We start from the raw sequence: 16283 nt of genomic DNA, 5'->3' as shown, positions 1-16283 counted from the left end.
TTATGATTTTACTTGATCAAGTTGTTCCAACTGAATTCTACACAACTACACCAATGATCAGCAAGAGGTGAAACTCATCAAAAGTCTCCAATTGACCTTAAAGTTGTCAAAGGAAGGTCGATCAAGGCTATGTTGGAAAGGCTTTGAGCCGACATCGCACGGTTGTGTGAAGAACGAAGAAAAGATACAAACAATAAACCCTACGATCTTTCAGATTATATGATAGAGGAATTCCCAGAAATCAACTTTGTTGAGGCCAAAGCCACCTTATCATCGCGCGATGCTCTTTTACCCACTGAGGAGAACGTCGCGGTCGAGTTGCAAAGAGCCACTCAACAATGTGATGAACAGATCAACCAAATGAATAGACAGCTAGAAAAAATGATGACCGCGATGGCCACAATTCAAGGACAGTCACAGTCACCACAAATGACAGCTCCAGAAGCAAGTCAACCAGAAATTGTTCATATTACAGACGAAATAACTATGTTTACTTTTGGTGAGAAATACCAACAACGGAAGAAGGATTCAGTCCAGATCATGTAACCAAAAAAAGACATTAAGCAAATGGTGGAACATGTGAGAGAAGCCCTGACTCAATGAAACGGAGGGGCATTGATTCTAAAGGGTAGACCCTATCCCGAAAAATTTGATGATGTCCAATACCCCAAGGGTTTCGTACCGCCGTCGTTCAAGACATTTGATGGAACAGGAAACCCCTGACAGCATGGTGTACACTTTCGAGCAAGTTGTTGCAACGTGAGGGGTAGTGATGCATTGTTATGTCGTCAATTTGTAAGCAGTCTTTCGGGAATCGCTCTTGACTGGTACATAGAACTACCTCATGGCTCAGTTAAAATATTTGCAGAATTAAAAGACCTCTTTGTTAAGTGGCTTGCTGAAGTTAAACACCATATCACCGTCGGTGATCTCGTGGTGGAGCGACAGAAGTCAACCGAAACATTGATGGACTACATTCTGCGATGGAGAAATTTGAGCATGAAGTGTGAGCCACGACTCCAGGAGTAGCACGCAGTCAAAATCCTTCTAAAGAGCATCCATGATCCAGTGGGTTTCTTACTCAAGGGATCACCATCAAGACATTTGAGAAGCTGCTTAGTAAAGTTGGGAATCTTCAATAAGAAGCTAAGCAACTTAGGTTTTTTGAGAAAGTTGGGAAGCTAGAGCCACTGAATACATCTGAGAAGAAATTTGGGATAGTAGCAGTGGTTGATAGGGGCAAGCGACCGTTGCGCGACCGTTGCAGGTTGCAGATACAAGTCGAACAGTCTCGACAGATCTACCAACGTCCTCGACAAAATGGTCAGCAATCGTTTCAGCAGAAGTCTTACCAAACAGATGGAAGGAAACCCCCGAACATAAAGAATCGTTTGAACAAAATGTATGCTTTCAAGGATGAGAAAGTCGAACAAATGTTTTAGAATTTGATAAAGAAACCCGAGTTCAAACTCCCTGAACCGAAGAAACCTGAACCGAAGAAACCAGACAGTTGATGAAAAAGATCATCCGAGGTACTACCCATATCACAGGCTGATCAGACATACCATAAAAGATTGTTTCACTTTTAAAGATTGGCTTGAGGAGAACTTCAATAATGGAAGCATAGTGATCCCGGAAGAATTTTTTAAAAAAACATAAAAAATGTTCTATCAATATGATTTCACTCGATCTAAATGTTTTGATTGACTCTGAAGCAGCTAACAAAGGATGAAACATCTTTTGATTACTATTGTACTACTTTTGTTATCGAAAGGGATATTAGTGGTATCAACGTTTTTCTGTCTCTTCCCTCTCACCGCAATAAAATAAAGAAAAAACTTGTTTTTCAGAACCGTTCAATGTTTGGAAAGCACACAAAACATTCAAAGTTCATCAACAAGACAATCGAGAAATGAGTAATCCAAGATAAAAATTCCAGCATTATGAAAAAAATTATGATTTCAAGAGAAAATGCAATTAATGTTCTAATAACTGGGTCCTTCACTTTAAAGATTTTGGACTGGGTTCTAAGTAAATTCCAAAATAAAATAGTGTTATTAGAATACAAGTAGTCGACTAAAGATATCATGAGCCTTTTAATCTTCTGTCAAGTGACTGGGTCCTAACTTTCGAATGGATTATAATATCTCAGGATTTGTCTTAAGAAATATTTGAGAATTGTTAATCAAGTGAGTCCAAACATTCAAAATCTTTAAAATATGCTCCACCAGATATAGTAATTCTCAATAAATAAAAAGAGCAAAAAAATGAATGAGAAAGAAAAAAAGGCTCCACTCCATGAGAAGAAGCTTAAGGTGAGCATAAAATCAAAAATTGGTGTTTGAGTTCTCCCTTGATTAATAAAACTTGGAAGCTCTCTTAAAAAAATTCTTCTGATATTATACTCAAGAAATAGTTTAGTGATCTTGTGTCTTTTGGTTGGCTATTAATTGACTCAGAAATAACTTCGGTAAATAAAAATGTTTTAATCACGTGATCAAAATTTCTAAAATCTGCTTAGGCCCAGAAAGAAAGAATTAAATAAAAGGCTATGTTATTAGCAATTAATAAGAGTTCTACCCTGAAGTCATAACTTTTAGTGCCCAGAAGAGTCAACCCCAACATCAATTCAAGAACGGCAAAATGATTCCTTAGAACAATGTGGACAATCTTCACACAAAATCGATGACAAAGAAACGATGACATCCACTACAGCGAAGGTACAAGGTTGCAGCTTCTCGAGCTGTGAAGTCTTAAAAATAGCACATCTTTATGTGTACTTAAAATAATATAATTCAGATAGTACATTAAAGAATGGGCTATTTTTACACATGTCTCCAGTCCGTGGATAGTACCTCGAGAAGTACTATGCATCTCGATGTTTCAAAGACAAAATTTTGTTCTTAGAAACACGAATGATGCACCTGCTAAAACGGGGTCCAAATCTTAAAACAAATGCAACAAAAAAATGTCAAGGTCAAATAAATCTCAACATCAAAATGAAATGAAACACAATAACAAATCAAATAAGCAAAACAATAAAAATCAAAATTATGAACATCACTTCCAATTTCGATTTGGTCAGCTTGTGCCTTCTTGACCTATCACCAGCGTCATTTTGCCTAGCCCAAAGTTTCCTCCCACAGGAACTTTGGGTCCTATTGCTTGTGTGAATGAGGCTTGGCTGGTTCTACGGAATCATAACTATTATCGCATAGACATTTTCTTTGATCACCTCTTGGGATTGATTTAAGTCTCCGGTATTCTTTCCCAATGTGACCAACTTTTTCCTGGGATTTGGCGTAGTTTCCTTGACGGCTGTCATTTCTCGACTGGATCTAGTTTGGACATAATGTCCCCGGCGGTTGTTCGAGCTGATATAGTTTCTCCACACTTCATAAACTTCTACAAACATTCTCCACACAGCATAAATTTTCACAAATTCCACATAAACTTCCACAAAATTCAATGCAAACACCACAAATCTCTGCACAGACATTTCAACAAAATCTGCACTGCATAAATTCCTACATATATTTTTCACAACTCTCCTAAATTCCCCAAGTTCCATAAGAATTTCACAAACTTCACACAAATTTTTCACAAATTTCAAATACAAATCTCTAAGGATCGGTGTGAGCCCCGCTATATGGATGTTAAGGCTTTCGATTCCTTCAAATTCAAAATTTTTGCGGAGTGGAATAAGACCCCCCTCAATGGATGTTAAGGCTTCCTACTCCTCTTTATCTCTTAGGTTGGATGTAAAGGCCCTTAAATTGATGTTAAGATTTTCCTTCATAACGAGGCCTTCAAATTCAAAACTTATGAAAAGTGGAATAAGTCCCTCTTCAATGGATGTTAAGGCTTCCTATTCATCTTTGCCTCTTAGGTTGGATGTAAAACCCCCTTAAATGGATGTTAAGATTTTCCTTCCTAATGCGGCCTACAAATTCAAAACTTCTGTGGAGTGTAATAAGACCCTCTTCAATATATGTTAAAGTTTACTACTCCTCTTTGCCTCTTAGGTTGGATGTAAAGCTCCCTTAAATGGATGTTAAGTTTTTTCTGTCTAATGCGGCCTTTAAATTCAAAACTTTTGCGGAGTGGAATAAGACCGCCTTCAATGGATGTTTAAGCTTCCTACTTCTCTTTGCCTCTTAGAATGTAAATCCCCCTTAAATGAATTTTAAGGTTTTCCTTCCTAATGTGGTCTTTAAAATCAAATGCCTGAGGATCAATGTGAGGCCCCTTAAACGGACGTTAAGACGATTCTTTCAAATTTTAAATTCCTAATGATCGGTGTGAGGCCCCCTATACTGATGTTAAGGCTTCCAATTCTTTCAAGTTTTAAATTCCCGAGGATCGGTATGAGTCCCCCTATACGGATGTTATGGCTTCCAATTCTTTCAAAATTTAAATTCTAGAGGATCAGTGTGAGGCCCCCTATACAGATGTTAAAGCTTCTGATTCCTTCAAATTTTAAATTCTCGAGGATCGATGTGAGTCCCCCTATACAAAGGTTAAGGCTTCTGATTCCTTCAAATTTTAAATTCTCGAGGATCGTTATGAGGCCCTCTATATGAATGTTAAGGCTTCTGATTTCTTCAAATTCAAATTTCGGGATCGATGCAAGGATTTCGATTCCTTTAACTTCCGCACATATTTCGCAACTCTCCACAAATTCTCATATATCACACAGTTCATTAACTCCCATAAATTTCCATAACACAAAATCAAATCGACAAGCAAATCAAATCGACATGCAAATTTGAAAGCTCAAACTCACAATCACAAATACATTTGCTAATCCACAGCAGAAATTTTCAAAAGCTTTATTTCGAAACTTGCTCTTGAGTAAGGAATTCCCCATTGGAAATCCTAGCCCAAGTCCAATTTTAACTCCGTTTCGGGTTCTGTTCTAAGCATGTCCGCTTAGGCAAATCTTTTGGTCGTATTGGTTACTTCGGTTAACACTAATACGCGCGATGTGTTTATTCAGCACACCCCATTTATTGGGAGTCCATTTGTTGATCTCATTTTCAGTGAGGTCTTAATCTCTTATACTTAGAACCCATGATCTAGCTTTAGGAGTTCTTTATTGACCAGTCTAGCGGACTGGTAATAGAGATAACCTCCAATAGAACTTCAAATCACTTCTTAACCCATTTTTATAAAGACATTGCATAAGTGATCCCAAGCACTAAACTTTTAGTTGCAAAGGCTAAGGACTAATATGTGGAGGGCCCAAAAATGAGTTCTCATATGATCAAAAGGCCTTAGGTGAACCCTCGGTGACTCGGCAACGCGAACACTGCAATTCACATATACACCGCGCGTAAACCTAACAAATCATTCACCATTTTTTTATATAAGAATATTAAAATTGTAATTGTGACAATTATTGAAAATTGGGAGAAAGTATGAGCTTAAATGATTCAAGTGTTAGGAGCATGAATTGAAAGATCAGTAGGCTATCAATTACTACATAAAACAAGTCTTTTTGGCAAAATTATAAGTTTACCTCCTAGGTCTTAAGCATTGGTTACACTTAAGCTCAATTGTTTTAATTAGGATTGAAGCACATTTCATGAAGCATTTTGGTAAAATTATAATTTTACCTCCTAGGTCTTAAGAGCATGATAATGAGCTAAGTTTGATTTAAAGATGTTCGAGGATTAGTTGGAAAACACTTAATTGAAAACAGAACACTTTAAAACACTTCAAGCTTCAGTTAAAGTGCAGGCTTACTAGATTTTAAGAGCACACCCTAGGTGATAGTTCATCTACCTAATTTTCAAATGGATACACAAGCTAGGCACTTGACCCTAATTCATAAGTTAATTAAAGCAATAGACAGGATATGCACCAGGCTGCGGTTCATGGTTGATTTAATTAAATCAAATAGTGAAATTCTCGTCATAACTTGATTTAAAATGAAACTCAATGCTCTGGGATTTGAATTTGAATCTTACACTCAAATCCTCCTGGCAATTGAGGGCATTCCCAAAGTCACATATAAATCATCTACCATTGGTCCTTTATACGTGACGTTATGTTTTGTTTTATTTGTTTGTATCTTTTTCCAACGATTTGTTTCGAGTCTCTGTGGATCACTTCAGTTTTCCTCAAAGTTTTTTATATGCTACTCCAATTAATTTGTTATATACATAAACACATGTTTTCCCTGCTAGCTAAATTTCTCTACTATGTTTTTACCTGCGACGCTAATCCCATTTATAGGTACAGCAATAACAAGAAACTCAGGTACCCAAAGTTTACCGTACATTTATAGCACTTTACTACATTTCTTTTATTGCTCTTTACGATGTTTTTCCTTTATACTGTTTTTATTTACCGCACCTTATATTACTTTCATTTACTGTACTTCCTTATAGCATAGTTAGTTTATTCATGATTTAAATTAACTACAAAACATTTTGGATATAATCTGGTTTAGGAGGTATACAGCGGTAAGCACCAAATAACAATATTGCACGCTCACATATAAGACAGTAAACCTGAAACTATTACTACATAAAGCAAGTCTTTGTGGGTAGCACGACCGTGACGTAACAAATGAAGAATAACGATCTACAACAGTACAAGTCTAGGATTTCAGGTAGATTGTTTAGCGCAATGTAAATCCTCACTTTATCTTTTAAGCTTTTGCACAACTCTGTTGTGCAATATAAGTCCTAACACCTTTAAGATTCCAAGATTACCGTACGATACGGTGTAAATCCTCCTATCCTTCTAAGCTATTTACACGATCGGATATCGTGTGAATGTAAGTCATAAATTCTAAAATAAATTGCAGGATTAAACATTGAATAGAATCATTTCAAAGACATAAAGTCAAACAATATGATAGATGGGAAGTTGCCGAGGTTCTCCTTGTATCTGTGACATCCCATACTCTTCATTTCTTTGGACTCCTTAAAATACTGTTCCTATTTGAGTCACTCCCATTTGACTTTCCCGTATTCAATCTTGAAAACCTAAACTTTAAAAACTTAAAGGCAGAACTACTGTTCCCATTTAAGATGTAATTAACTACAGAAGTTTGCTTCTATAGAGAACTAAAAACTCATAATAAAATAAACTCTATCTAATCCTTATATTAGGTAGGGGAACTTGTCGGTAATATATAAAAGGTTTCGCAGATCAAACTGATGTCACAGAATTCTTTGGTTTCGGTGGTTAGGCCTACTACAAGTGATATGTTTATCATTTGGGATAGTATATTAGTTGTGATATCGCGCTCAGTCGTCCAAACTATATCTAATATGTGAGACCCATTTGGTCTCATTTATTTTAAAATAAGAAAATACTATTTTTTAAATCAAAATTACATAGATATCTATATATACTTATGGTTTCAAATTTAAATCCATATTTTCCAAAAATCCCAGTCGGCACCTCCCAATGGTTGTTTCTGGTAACACAGCCTTCCAGCCACCTATACCATTCCTAGTTACCGCCTACCGACAATCAACCACCCCAATCCTTACTTATCTTCCCTTCCAAGGTTGCAGTCAGCCTTGCACAACCACCCAACACCTGTTTCCCCCCTCTTTCCAGCATGTTGTCCAGGTTGCCACTCCTTCCCGTTCGCTGTCGTCATCCGGAAAGCAATAATCTGTCATTCTCCTTCTTTCCCAGACAAGTGACACGTTTTCACCCCTAAAACAGCCACCTTCACTGCTGCAACCGCCACCTTCCAATCACCATCTAACCATTCCAACCGCTTACTACCACTTCCAAACACACCTAACCGACCACCACTCTTTTGGAATACAACTGTAGTTGAGTTTTGTGTCATGTCTTTTGTTATTAACTATTTCAGTGTTATTGTTGTAAATGTCTATTAACTTTCTTGTAGCTGCAGAAATAGTAAGAGTGTTGCTTTGTGAGACTGCAGTGAGGAAAGGTGTAGGTGGAGTTGGGGAAAGATAAATACTCCTCTAGAATGAGATACAACTGGAGCACAACTCGACTCCTGGAAGAAAATCACCACCACAAACGAGCTACAGCCAGAGTACCACCCGCCTATGGATAGAGCCCAAGAAGGTGAAATTTGACGATGTCGACGGTAGTCTTGACTAAGAAACAAATGCAAAAGCAAACCTAAACACAAATCACATATTTATATGCGTATGTGTATATATAGATATATATATAGATATATAGATATTTAGATATATATATATATATATATATATATATACATATATATCTATATATCTATATATATATCTATATATACACATACACATATAGATACATAGGGTAAAGAGGAATGGACCTCGCTCCATTACCTTGATCGAATTGATCTGAAGCAAATATCGTACTACTCACTGTGTCAAGGGCTAGGATGCCCTGCACCAGTCTTCCAGGGTTAGGGAGCTTCAATCTCGGCCGTCGAATTTTATGTCTATACATTGAAAATGATAAGAGTTAATGTAACCTCCAGTGGTTGAAGTATGACTACAACCTAAGAAGCACCTAGATCTTATTGGAGATTGTACTTGTTTGGGGTTAACTCTGGTACTATTCAGTATCAAAGCTCGCAAGTGGAGAAAACTCAGATGTTTTGGGGGACAGTGCTCCAATGGAACCCAGGTGCTTCTCAGGCCATTGGTTTGGGGACCTTCAATCTCAGCCATCGAAGTTTATGTTTATACATTGAAAGTGATAGAGTTGATGTAACCTCCAGGGGTTGAAGTATCTTCGACTACAACCTAAGAAGCACCTGGACATTATTGAAGACTGTATTTTTTTGAGGTTAACTCTGGTGCTATTTAGTATCAGAGCTCGCAAGTGGAGAAAACTCTGATGTTTTGGGGGACAGTGCAGTCGCAAATGAGATTCAGGTGCTTCTCAAGCCACAGTGGAAGATTCTTCAACCCCGAGAAGTTACAATAACTCAATCACCTTAAACGTAAGGACAAAAGCTTCGACGACATGGGTTAAAGCTCTCCCAACTCAAGGAGATTGACGCTGGAAGTCCCTACCCCAGTGCGATGAGTGCCACGATATTTTCCTCAAACCGGTTTGGTCCGTGCAAAGGAGGAACTAACTGATCCTTCCAAGCATGGGCTTCCCTCCTATTTGGAATGGGGTCCACTCCTCTTTACCCTAGGTTTATATACATGTTATTTCTTTGTGTCTAGGCCAACTTTGCATATGTTTCTTGTCAAGATAGCCGTTGAGGTCTCCAAATTTTCCTTTCTCGGGTTTTATACAAAGGTGGTGCTCCGATTGTAATCGTCCGAGGTAATGATTTTTTTTCCAAGGATTGACTGGTGTTTCGGCTGTAGCTTGTTCCCAGGGGAGTATTTATCCTTTTACTATTCCTACAACCACTAACGCTCCATATCGCCCTTTCCAAACATTTTGGTCACCCTTACCTGCCTCTACTGCCACTGCAAGCCCCCAAGCAGCACACTACTATTGTTTGTTTAGTCGTTTCCTATTGTTCCTCCTTCCCACACCAGCAACCAGCCATCCTTTCTCCTCCTTGCCATCAAAGTCGCAACCTACGACTTTCATGACAATCGCATCTTCCAACCTGTAGCAACCCACCTCCTCCCAGTGTCGCTACTTGCTGCCACTCCACCACAGTCCCCCCTTCCAACCTGTTAACCTCCAATGGCAACCAACCATTACCCGTCTATCCCTCATAACCGCCTGCTTTCACCTATGGATCAAAACCCTAATTGAGGAAGTGTTGTGTCTGTAGTTATTATTTTCCTTTTGAGTTTGCGTACTGTTGATTGGCTTTTCCAGTAATAATATTGTTAGCTTATTGTTGTTTGGAGTTAACTCTGATATCATACATTCTATAGGCCTTGTTTAGAAAAACGTTTTTTACATCTACTTGGTAAAGGAGCAGTTAAGATTAATAAGAAGATAGGCTGCCATGACATAACTAAGTTTAACAATTGGTGCAAAATTTTCTTGATAATCAACTATTAAGATTTTTGTTTCTTGAACCAAGATTAGCTACTTCTAGCAATTATTAAATCATATATTTGATTTAAGTTTGGAGTTTCAATAAATTAAGGAAAACTTGACTAAATGAAATTGTAATATATTTGACATATCTTAAGCCATCTAATTGAAAATAAAAAGTTGAATTAAAATTTACAAACCATAATAAGTCTTCTCAACTTTCAATTTATATTCAATCAATGAAATTAAACTAAACTAAAAAAAAAATCATTTTCAAACTAACAAATGATCAAGAATAAATTTTCAGGCAGGGTAGTTAGCTTAGTTGATGTAGTTCTTGAAAGATGTTACTAGGTTCCTATAGGGTCAAATCTAAGAGGCATATTCATAATACTCCCAATAAACCCTGTTTGGAAAAGCATTTTTAACTTCTACTTAGTGAAAGAGAAAATCAGGTTTAGCAAGGAGAGAAACTGACTCAGTAGAGTTATTCTCAACAACTGGTGCAAAAATTTCTTGACAATCAAATGTCAATCGATTTGTTTCTTGACCCAAGATTAACTACTTCTAGCAACTATAAGGCTACTTATTCGATTTAGGATTGGGGTTAAAATAAATTAAATAAAATATGATTGAACTAAACTATAATATATCTTATGTAGTTTATGCTAACTAATTGAAAATAAAAGGTTGGTTTAAAATTTATAACCTATAAGAAGCATGTTCTACTTTCAATTTATGTTAAATCAATTAAATTAAACTAATTTTAAAAATCATTTTAAACCAAACCAAATAATCAAAAGATAAATATTTATGGTTGCTACTTAGCTTTGTTGATTAAAATCTTGAAACTTGTTATTATTTCAAACTCTAAACCAAGCTAGAAAGAAACCAAACTAAATAAAAGAAATAATTTGGCCTCAATTCTCATCAATTTAGATTTTCATTTAGGCTTGATTCAATTTGGATTCAGAATACTGTGATTTGGCACCAAATAAAACTATGCTGACACAATGGGAAGTGCATAGTAATTGTCAATCAGTCTTCTTACCAACAAATGAAGGTTTCTCATCATTATATAGAAAATACCTGGCATGAAACAAGACTTAATTTCAATGATTTTGAATATTATATCTTGCCTAATAAAGAGTTTATAGTTATATTACAAAATACAAATATTTACAATTGTACTATTTAATTACATAGATTCTATAGATTAAATATACCCAACAATAAGTATGGGCTATATCTAGACGAAAGTAATTCCACTAATTATTTAGTTAGACTAAAATATCAAAACCAATTCAAAAACATAATCTGAACAATGACTTACTCTATTGGTGTCAATCCAGATAACTATCGAACCTTTTATCCTATTAGAAAGGATTAAGGAACCTTAAGATTAGAGCCATATTTTAGTTCACATCTAAGCCACATTTAATGCACGTCATACTTAATAGATCTTCATACAAAAAGAAAATGATGAGGGGTCTTGAATATATGAACTATGAAATATTACACTTCCCAGGAAAAATAATCATTTCGGTTCAAACAACAATTAATGCAAGTCACCATGTTATTCTATATAAAAAGAATATAGAAGATCATTACTAAATAGAAATGAAAAGAACCTTATGATGAATAGCAGGAAATGAGGTTATGAATCTACCTTCGTTTTGAATATTTAGAATGCATTGCCACAGAATGCTTGAGGTTCTTTAGATAATCAGAATCCCTGTTGCTGTCTTCATCATCAACATTATCATCACTATCAGCTGCTTCAGATTTCAATCTTGTGTAACTGCAAATCCATCTCAAAACGTAGACATTGAAGTAATAGCTAACAATATCTTTCCTTCTTTTGGTGGTGAAATGCTTCAAGGCTTCGTCCCAGAAACTTCTACCTTTTGATTCAGGATTTAGTCTGACTATCTCATCAAACTTCGCCTGCTCTTTAAGGGTCCAAGACTTGGAGACTTCTTCACCCATTTCATGGAAGCACCAATCAAAGAAAGCTGGACCCAGATCAGACTTCAGGTGACGTCTAGCTTTTCTGACATGAAGCTTGACACAGTTTACTGATCCTGAGGAGACACAACCACATAAGTCTTCCCTTCCTTTGCCAATGGAGCCCCGTTTTAACTCATTATCATTCCACTTTTTTGGTCTTACTATGGTACCCAACCACCTTGACTCATCTGAATTATCCTGTGAATCATCATGCTTTTCAGCTGGACCAGTCCAGTCAGGTATGTCAGCTTGAGCATGACCACCGATTGGAATTCTTCTTAAAGGATATGTACCAAGGATCTCACCAAATTTTTCCAAATCTAATAATCTTTTAGACCTTCGTTTTTGCAGATCTAGTGTCTCACTGCTCATATTGTGATAGGTGTGCCTCTTCCTTTTCTAAAACATTAAATATCTCAATTGGCTACTTGAGCAATAAAAATGAATAGAACGTAAAGCTAAGGTTTAAACTTTCCATTAAAAGAAATAAACAAGAAAAATTGTTGAAATGTGAAAATAAAAGCAAGAGACACAAAAGTGGGGCAATCAACATTGGAAACCAGTTCACAGCTGAGACTTTGGTCCAAGGATATAAACAAGCTTTTCAAATTCTGCTCTAATTTGCAAGCATGCGATAAGTTGCAAACATTATTCCATAATAGCAACAGATGGAAGATATTGGCAAGCATTTGTTTAATTTATGGATAAGCTATCATGAAAATAAACTAGATAGGTTTGAGTCAATTAGGTTCGATGATGTACAATTTGTTTAATTTATGGATAAGCTATCACGAACCAGACTTAGTAATAGGGCAATCAAGGGTAAGCCGGTGGGTTCTATGCTTAAATTTGACAAGTTTTAACCAAGCTGCTATAATAATTTTAGCCGTATTATTTATCATAATTAGCCTCTTTGTTTAAAGCTTACTAATTTATCATCAGGTGTTTTCCTGTGATGTGGAACTAAAACAAAGCAAATTCTTCTATCTGCTGGATAGTCTCTGCAAATGCTGCTCACTCCAAAACAATTCAAACAACACATGGGTTGGTTGGGTTTGGATGAATAAGAATAAGGATATTCCAACTCAAGCATGCTAAAAAGAGCTATGCTAGATACCACATTACCCTTTTTCCCCGGAAATAGAGGTTCTATTAGATGTGATCAACTTAAGAAAGAGAAGACAAATTTTGCTGAAAAAAAGCTATTAATCACAACCATTTGCTATTATCCATGAAATATTAATAGAAAAAATCTGACTCAAATGATAATTTAGTAGCCACATAATCAATTAATTTTGTTCATAGAAGGGAAAATGCATTGTCAACAAATCAAAAGGAGATGAAGAAAAAGAGGTGAAAGATAAAAGAGACGAGAAGAGGGAAAAAATAATTGATTAACAAGTGAATCTTAATGAAAAGGATAAGGGTATGGAGTTGCATGAAAAGCTACCATAAACTTTTTGAATTGATATAAAAGACAACAACATTTCAAATAAAAAAAATGGTCATCCATTGCTCTCAGGTTTAGGTTTCCTGAAGAAGGCCACTGAGAAAAAAGACATGCCTCTCACATTGAGAATCTTCAATTTTGTTTCCTATATGCACTTTGATTAGACAGTTAAATGCAAGTTTAACACTAAATCTAATAAGTTCTATTTAAATGGATATGACATTAATGATTTCAACTATGATGCACTGATATGGACACAGAGAAACAAACATGACACGATATGAACATAGATCATATCATTTATTTAAAATATAGGCAAGTCAACAATATAGATATTTTTTAAAACTAAAAACAGAAAAATTAATTATACAAATTAAATACACAGAGAATGCATACAAGCTAATTTTTTATTACAACTAACGTAGTTCTATATAAAAGGAAAAAAATTAATATTTTCTAATCAACATTTTAAACAAAGTTAATTATAAAGGCATATTTCAATTTTCACCTTCAAAAACTGTCGGATCATTAGGAGAGAAATTAGAATTTTCTTTTATTTTAGTATTTCTCTAATTTTAAAATTCTCTATTGTTGGTGGTTTCCTCTTTTCTAGAATGAGGATTTTGTGTTGATTTTGTGACTTTCCTAATTTGGTGGCTTTCCTTTGCTATTTATCTTGTAAATATCTCTTATAAAATCTAAGAATTAGTATTTTTTTCTTCTCAAAAAAACATTCAGGGTATTAGAGCTAGGGTTCTGCAAAGCACAACTCTTGCTACAGTACAGCTGGTTCAAAACCACGCTAATCTTTGACCTCAACAACACATTTGAGGGTTTCAACCTCGCCTTCTTCCTGACACTAGCGACACCATCTTTTGTGGGAAGCTTCTCTACCTTGAGCTTCTTCTCAGAGGGCATCTTCTCCACTGGAGCCTTCTACATCGCCTTCTACACAAGTGCAAGTTTCTTCACTGCTAGCTTTTTCTCATCTTTAGGCGCCATATCGAAGGAAAGTTTGACAACGCTCCTTCATCTCTGAGCCCCAGTTATGAGCAAAAGCTTTGGCTCCTGCCAAGCCTCGACCAAACTCGTGACAAAATTAGGCGCTAGAGATTCTCGTGATAGCTACAACTCAAACTTTTTCCATCCTCTTCTCTCCACTAATGATGTCATATAAATCGACAATAACTGGCGACCAAAGAAATTTTACTATTTCTACATGTTCTAGTAATTATAAAGCCACTTTGCCCCACCCTACAACTCCTCTAATGATTGTATCTGCTAATTATTATTCACAGAATTCAGCCCCTTATCTCATGGTATAAAACTCAGTGGAGACAACTATCTCAAGATGGCTCAATCCATAAAATTAGCAATTGATAGGAGAGACAAAATTGGGCATTTAACTGGTCAAATCTCGAAACCTTTCGCTAGTAATCCAAATATAAAGAAATGACATTCTAAGCACTCTCTTATTTCTGCTTTTGGCTCATCAATTATATAGAACATGTCATAGCAAAACCTCACCTATTTCTTTCAACTATAGAATGATCGTGATGTTACTACATGTTACAACGAGTTGGTAACAGTATACTTGTACAATGTTTACAGGTTTTTAGCTAGCCTTAATTAGAGTTTAAACGAAGTCAGAAGTCGCATTCCTATTAAGAAACCACTACATTCTATTAGAAAAGCGTTTTATCAGGTTAGACGTGAGGAGTCAAATAGAAAAATCATGATGCCCAACACCTACCTCTTTTTAACCATGAAAATGAAAACTCGAGTTTTGTGTTAAGAGGTGTTGATACTAATAAAGAAGGGCATAAGAAACCATGGTGCGAGCATTTTAAAAATCATGTGAACGAAACATGTTAGAAGCATCACAGTAAATCTATGAATTTACGACCAAAATCCAAACATGAAGGTCGCACTTATTCAAGTCATTGCTGAAGATACTCAGGAATCGTCTACTAACTCAGATGCTTTCACCAAGGAGCAAAAAGAGCACTTGCACAAGTTGTTTCAATCTCCAAAATTATCAATGGCTTTGTCTTGCTCTATAATACAGACGGGTAACTTTCTAATCACTGTGTTGTTAGGTGTTACTCCCGATTTTATTCATTCTTGGATAATTGATTCTAGGGAAACTAATTATTCGACTGATTGCTTTAAGATTTCTTATCCTATAGATCTTATGCAAGCAAAAAGAAATATCAAAATTGTTGATGTTTCCCTATTGATATATCATGACTTGACTCGAGGCTTGGAATTAGCCAAGATGGGAGCGAACGATCGGATGATGGCAATAAATTCTCTGTTTTCTATTTCTATCACTAACAGTTTAGTATTCAAATATTCATGAAAGAGCAATTAAAGAGAGTAATTTAATTAAAAAATAAAAATTTTACCATTTCAGTTATTGTTCTCGCATCTTTTACACATTAGTTCCTATTCTATTCATCATATTAAAAAACATAAAACTAAAAAAAATATTAAAACAATATAATGAGTTATCTAAAGATAACCCATGAGTAATCACACTTCTAAATTATAATGACCCAAGAAACAAAAATAATATGTATCTTGGTCTTTCATATTTCTATAAAAAAAATCATATAATAATCTAATGTATGTATCAATAATATTAATTTAATAGAAATAATTTAAATATTTACATGCATTAACTTTATTGCTATTTTATGCTCTTAGCATTCAAATCTGTCTTAGGAGCACCGTCAAAACATAACATAATACACTCCTGTCCGATATTATCTCGTCGACACAGTGGTTCGTAATCTACTTTACACGATTGTCTGAGGTGAAAAATTCTCTACTTACCCCCTAGCTGATATTCTCCCGTCGGCGCAGT

At 35.6% G+C, this 16283-nt stretch overlaps 1 protein-coding gene across 3 annotated transcripts in view; it reads right to left on the bottom strand.

The window, feature by feature from the left end:
* LOC110030237 (AT-rich interactive domain-containing protein 2-like) overlaps window positions 1-16283 on the bottom strand; it is a 44975-nt gene that overhangs the window by 11335 nt on the left and 17357 nt on the right. For all 3 annotated transcript variants that reach the window (XR_002294634.1, XM_020732854.1, XM_020732855.1), the window contains one exon: window positions 11624-12363. Coding sequence is in view for 2 of the 3 variants with exons in the window: in XM_020732854.1 (XP_020588513.1) it covers window positions 11624-12363 (740 nt within the window). In the remaining variant the exon portion in view is untranslated. The remainder of the gene's footprint in view (window positions 1-11623; window positions 12364-16283) is intronic.

The sequence above is a fragment of the Phalaenopsis equestris genome, unplaced genomic scaffold (assembly GCF_001263595.1).
Source record: "Phalaenopsis equestris unplaced genomic scaffold, ASM126359v1 Scaffold000684, whole genome shotgun sequence".
NCBI lineage: Eukaryota > Viridiplantae > Streptophyta > Magnoliopsida > Asparagales > Orchidaceae > Phalaenopsis > Phalaenopsis equestris.
This window is presented reverse-complemented; position numbering and strand designations above follow the sequence as displayed.